This window comes from Cynara cardunculus, assembly GCF_001531365.2.
Source record: "Cynara cardunculus var. scolymus isolate 2C chromosome LG 16, CcrdV1, whole genome shotgun sequence".
NCBI lineage: Eukaryota > Viridiplantae > Streptophyta > Magnoliopsida > Asterales > Asteraceae > Cynara > Cynara cardunculus.
Window position 1 is genome coordinate 6,309,397 of NC_037543.1, and position 6,000 is coordinate 6,315,396.

General features: G+C 39.1%; 1 protein-coding gene across 1 annotated transcript; it reads left to right on the forward strand.

The window, feature by feature from the left end:
• The first annotated feature begins 1,024 nt into the window (after positions 1 to 1,024).
• On the forward strand, positions 1,025 to 3,921 carry LOC112499635 (60S ribosomal protein L13-1-like). The gene is made up of 5 exons (XM_025102946.1): positions 1,025 to 1,103; positions 2,172 to 2,287; positions 2,408 to 2,538; positions 3,178 to 3,336; positions 3,539 to 3,921. Exons 2-5 carry the CDS (start codon positions 2,179 to 2,181, stop codon positions 3,758 to 3,760), a joined length of 621 nt encoding a protein of 206 aa, XP_024958714.1. The 5' UTR covers positions 1,025 to 1,103; positions 2,172 to 2,178; the 3' UTR covers positions 3,761 to 3,921.
• The last annotated feature ends 2,079 nt before the right edge of the window (positions 3,922 to 6,000 follow it).

Below are 6,000 nucleotides of genomic sequence, written 5' to 3' on the forward strand. Positions count from 1 at the left end.
GATGGGACAAGAATGTAACATAAACTAAAATATTATTAATCTACCCTAGTTTGATATATAACCTTAATATGATATTTGTTTTAATGGTCACCGCTAGTTTGGGTCACCGCCACCACTACCGGCGGTCACCGACGACCACCTCCTCTTCCACTATAACAACATCCTCCACTGCCTCCACAACCACCGTCCACCAAGTCCATTGCCACCTCTACCATAGTCGACCACCAACCACCACCGTCCATTGCCACCACCACTACCGCCGTTCGCCATCTTCAACTCCTCCTCTACTGCAACAACTTCCTCCACGACCACCATCGACCACCACCATTCATTGCCACCTCACCTCCACCACCACTATCTTCACTAGATCAACCACAACTACCTCCTCCATCGTTGTCAACCGCCACCGCCACCACCACCACAATCTAACATCTTCATGTCTTCTATAACGACCGTCGTCCACCAAGCACCACTGCCTCTACTTTCAAAACCACTGTCGGCCACCGACGACCACCGCTAGCTGCCACTACTACCGTCGGCCAACACCACCTCCACAATAACCAAAACCACCTCCTCCACCACCATCACTACTACCATCAATTATATCAAATTTTTCATTCAAATTTGGTACAAATATGAAAATTATGTACAAATATTTATTATTTAATTATTTACTTTATTTGTGTTAATTATAACTATTATAAAATATTTAAAATCATCAAATAAATTTTGAGGGTAGCTTATCTAGTTCTGTCCCGTTCAGTCCTAGTCGTACCAAACACCAGACATACTCCTGTTATGTTCAGTGCTGTCCCGTTTAGTCATGTCCTGTCCAGTCCTACCCTTTTGTCCTGTTCAATTCTGTCCTGTCAAATTATGTCTGCATACCAAACGTTACCTAAAAAAAAACGAACGAAATCCTTACTCATATTCATTTATTTAACTAACCAAATAAAAAAAAAGCAAGTGTTAGGTAATACGAAGGTCGACCCAAATTCTGTATTTCCAGGCCCAGTCCAGAGACCCCTTTCCGCCTTCAAATCCCTAGTTCTACTCTGCTGTCCGCCGCTCTCGCCCTCTGTTCCCCGACGGTCTCAATCCAGGTATGGTTTAGTGTTTCTCTTTTAGGGTTTAGCGTATGAGATCGAATTTAAGTGTGTTTGTATGTATAGCGCTTTTGCACATTTTCGTTAATCCATGAACAGGATCAATACATCTCGATCGGAAAAGAATCAAGAGAAAGAGAAAGAACCGGAATTGATCGATATATTTCTCGAAACAAACGAAAAGGAAACAAACGAAAAGGAAACAAATCATGGATCAACTAACAATCCTTGTCTAGATTCTAGATAATGTTTTCATTTCACTCCCAGTTGTCTGTTACAAGCATATTGATTGGATCAAAGATGATGATTTATGTTGCTTGTGTGACTTTCCTTACAAACTAGGAGAACAACTTATCGCATATTCAATCTGCTAAACATGTTCATCATGAAGCTCTGATATTTTGAATCACACAACCAAATACCATTGTTGGCATCTGGCCAAATGTGAATTATACTAAAATCTTCAAGTTCTGATAATGTTTGATTAAATTTCTGTTAGTTTTCAGGCTTGCTAGATCTATCAGATATATGTAGTTTTTAGTTTTACCTTAAAATCATATATTAATTCTTCCATCTCTAGTAACAGTATGGTTTATCTCTGTTTGCAACTAAATATAAACTCATATATGATATGTAGGTTCTTTCTTCCATAAAACTTATGCATCAACCTTTAAGTATTAACCTCCTAACCCAACCTAACCTGCAAGGGCTGAGGCTGGGTTGTTTAAATGCCACGACCCCTCGAATCCATCCTATGTGCACTTGTAATTTTGGCGATTCTTTTAGTCCATTTCTTTTAATTAGATATACAATTTTGCTTGTAGAAGAAGGGATTCTATGTTATAGACTGTTCTCTTTATCTCTTTTTTATAGATAAGAGGGACGGAACCCCTTGGAAGTGTCCATTATCTTTTTAAAACATTAGATTAGTACTTTTTCTATCGTTTAAAATCACTATCGTTGTTCAAATCTTTGATTAATGTACAGTTTCCACTTTGAGGTTATTTTTAACGGGCAGTTGATGAGGCAACTATACATATATAAATGGTGTGATTTCTTTTGCAGAGAAGTCATGGTAAAGCATAACAATGTTATCCCTAATGGGCACTTCAAGAAGCATTGGCAGAACTATGTTAAGACATGGTTCAACCAACCTGCTCGCAAAACAAGGAGACGCAATGGTAGGTTTGTGAAATTTAAGTTGAATCAGTGCTTTAGATGTTTGTTTCTGATTTCACTTTTGACGTTTCATCTCAGTTTCATCTCAATTTAAATCTGGTTATTTGTGCATTTATTTTCAGCCAGGCAAGCTAAGGCAGTAAAAGTTTTCCCGAGGCCTGCTGGAGCACTTCGTCCTCAGGTTCATGGACAAACCTTGAAATACAACATGAAACTTAGGGAGGGTCGGGGATTTTCTCTTGAAGAGTTGAAGGTATGGTAGTCAGTATTATGTCTACGTAATTAAGTTGTATTTCGTTTAGGAGTTTGTGGAAAACTAAGTAGATGTGCAGCTAAAGATTTAAAAGAAATGCCGACCAAAATGTTACATATCCCTGTTATAACACTCGAGTTTTGTAATCTTGTTTTTTTTTTTGATTAACCTGGATATCCAACCCGCTATGCGAGCCGACTAATCCCAGGGCGACCACCTGCTTTGCAGGTAGCCCGGAGTCACCTGCATTTGAACCTTCTCGGTCACAAGGGGATTTTTATTCCTCCTTGGATTTGAACCTGGGACCTCCAGGCACTTTTGACCTTTGGAGCCCAAACTCAAACCAATCAGGCACCAACCTTGTGGTTAAATGTTGTTTCTTTTATATCAATCAGTAGGTGCAAATTGAGTTGCTATGGTGGCTTTAATGTTAGCTATTCTTGTTAGATTGTTCTTCATGTTATTGTCTGATATATGTTAATTTTTTAGATTGTTGGTTGTTTGCTTTATGAGCTTTGTTTCACTTATTTAAACTGACATAGATGAACTTGGAGTTTGTAAGTAATAATTTGAAGGATAGTTACGAGACACGTGGGTGTGGTTCAATTTTACAAAACTAAGGTTAACCTGTGAAAACAGGCTGCGGGTATTCCAAAGAAACTTGCTCCAACCATCGGTATTGCTGTGGATCATCGCCGCAGAAATCGTTCCTTGGAAGGCTTGCAAGCTAATGTTCAGAGGCTAAAAACCTTCAAGGCTAAACTAGTCATCTTCCCAAGACGCCCAAGGAAAACAAAGGTAAACTTGCTTATGTCTAATTTCTCTGATCTTCCAGTTTTTTTGAGTTTGTGCCATATACACAGTTAAAGACCAAAGCAAACGAACCCAATATATTATACTTGGAGGTAGGGTCTGGGAGTAGGGTGTACAAAGGCTTTTCCTATACTGAAGGGGGCCTTTACATTTTAGCTGGTGGGTTTTAACAAGTTTGTTGGATCAGGCGGGTGACTCTACGGCAGAGGAGCTTGCAAGTGCGACCCAGGTTCAAGGTCCAGTATTGCCGATTGTAAGGGAGAAGCCAAGTGTCGAATTAGTAAAGGTTACTGAGGAGATGAAATCGTTCAGTGCGTATGCCAAGCTACGTGTTGAAAGGACAAATAAACGTCACCTGGGTGCGAGGCTGAAGAGGGCTGCTGAGGCAGAGAAGGAAGAAAAGAAATAGGTTTGATTAAGTTGTAGAATGCGAACAGTTTTAAATGTTGTTTTGTTAGAGATTACGGGTTCTGGTATCTCTTGAGATGTGTTGATTCTTGGTACATTGTTTTTGACATTTTGTATTGGGAAGGCTGGTATCATGAGTTTAACTTCAGTCATTTGGGTCCCATTCATTTTAGCCCATCTATACTTAGAGATGCAAAAAAAAGCCCGAAAAGCCCAGCTTCATAAAGCCCAATTGGGTACTTTGTAAATCCGAAATCCTGGCCCGACCTGGCATAAGAAAGCTTGGCCTGATCTGCGTAAAAAAGCTTAGGCTATTTTTCCTGGATATCTAACCCGCTATGCGAGCCGACTAATCTCATGGTGACCACCTGCTTAGCAAATAGTTCGGAGTCACCGTGTTTGAACTTACGTGGCTACAAGGAGATTTTTATTTTTAATTGGATTTGAACCTGAGATCTCCAAGTACTTTTGACCTTTGGAGTCAAGTTCAAACCAATCAGGTATCATTCTTGTGGTTAAGCTTAGGCTCTTTTTGCTCATTGGACATGGGCTAGGAGGAAGGCTGAAAAGCTTGGGTCTGGTGCATCTATCGGTACAATTCTTTTTTGCTTTTCACATGTTTTAAAGCATAAATGATGGTGAAGATACGATGAGGCTGAATTAAAGAGCACCATACGAGAAGCTCGACTAAATGAGTTGAGTTGATCGGGTTGAAGTCTTTTTTACAACTTAACTGAATATATGTAGTTTAAAAAATCTCTAACCCAACTCAAATCAAAATTACAAAGCAATCTTGGGTTGGTTAGGCTGATAAATCAAAATGTTTTTGTATGTTTTGTTACCTTGGATATGTTCTCTGTTTATAATATTTTTTTTCGTCATCAATCAATTGATATAACGTATCTGTATTTCTTGAGTAGGTCATACTCAACTACTTTTCTTAATTTTTCATATGTGATAATAAATACTGAAAATATATGCTAATGAGTTATATAGAGATGAAGAAGAGAATTAAAGTATATGTGTATAGGTGACAGCGCAATTGTCTAATGTACATATTTGTAAGGACTTAATAATCATATCAAATATAAGGAATAGAAGGAAAGTTGGGTTCAAATACTCTAACGTAATTCCAACCCAATAAGTAAAGGGGTGTTTGATTCACGGAATTCGAAAGAATTTGATGGAATTGGAATGAAAATTTCTTTAACTAAATTTCAATTCTTTTGTTTGGTTCATTTCTTGAAATGAATGAAAATCATTCATTTAAATTCCATTGAATTTCACAAATTAATGAATTTATCATTCTTTTGCATAATGAAAGGAATTGAATTCCATCACCACCCACCACGACCATGCTACTATTGTTCGTCATGCCCCCACCCCTATCCCCCATCACACTAGGGCTGAGCAAAATCCGAAAAACCCGAACAAACCGACCGAAAAAAATCGAAACCGAATCCGAAATCATCACCCGAAACCCCCCGAAGTCCGAATCCGAGTTTTAAATCGGGTATTATAGGATTGGGTAGGATCCTACGATTCATCACCCGAACCCGCCCGAAACCCGATTTGGATGAGATGTTGGGCTTTGGGCCTTTGAGATGTTGGGCTAATGGGGTTGCTTTGAGTTTGAGATACGGACGGTAGGGCAGTTTGAACTTTAAAGACTTCAAGACGACTTGCTCTCCCCTTAGTCCCCTATCTACAATACGACTTCTTGTTCTTGGTCAAACTACAATTCCATACAACTGCCGCAGCCGTACCCGAAGACCGATTCCGACCGCCGCCTGAAGTCCGACTCCGACCGCCGCCTGCCGTCCGACTACTGCCGAGTGGCGACGAGACTGACGACATATTTATGTAAGTTTTGCTCAGCCTTTACAAAATCAATGAACTTTTTAATTTTGGTTAAGAAATCAGAATCCAAGTTGTTATCCTTTTGATATTGCATACGGCTGATGTAACATTTTAATCGTGTTGAGGGAGTAGTGTACCTGGATTTTAACACATACGAGCATCTGCATCTAGTAGGAAAGAATAAATTAATTCATCGGATCAATTTTAATAAACTTACAGTTGCATGAATGAGTAGTAGATAAATAAAGCCAGAAGCTTCCTAGCATGTTAGTAGCAATTAGCAAATGCAATTAGGATTTAGGAATTACATAAGGGCTGTGATGTATAAGGAAATTTCCACTTTTGCCATTTTGGTTTCCACTTTTCATTATCCACAGAAAT

Bases quoted from the DNA above. Each gene is read 5' to 3' on its own strand.
- LOC112499635 (XM_025102946.1), top strand. From the start codon at position 2,179: ATGGTAAAGCATAACAATGTTATCCCTAATGGGCACTTCAAGAAGCAT. The intron at 2,288-2,407 runs GTAGGTTTGTGA...ATTTATTTTCAG, and splicing joins CAAAACAAGGAGACGCAATG to CCAGGCAAGCTAAGGCAGTA. The intron at 2,539-3,177 runs GTATGGTAGTCA...CTGTGAAAACAG, and splicing joins TTTCTCTTGAAGAGTTGAAG to GCTGCGGGTATTCCAAAGAA.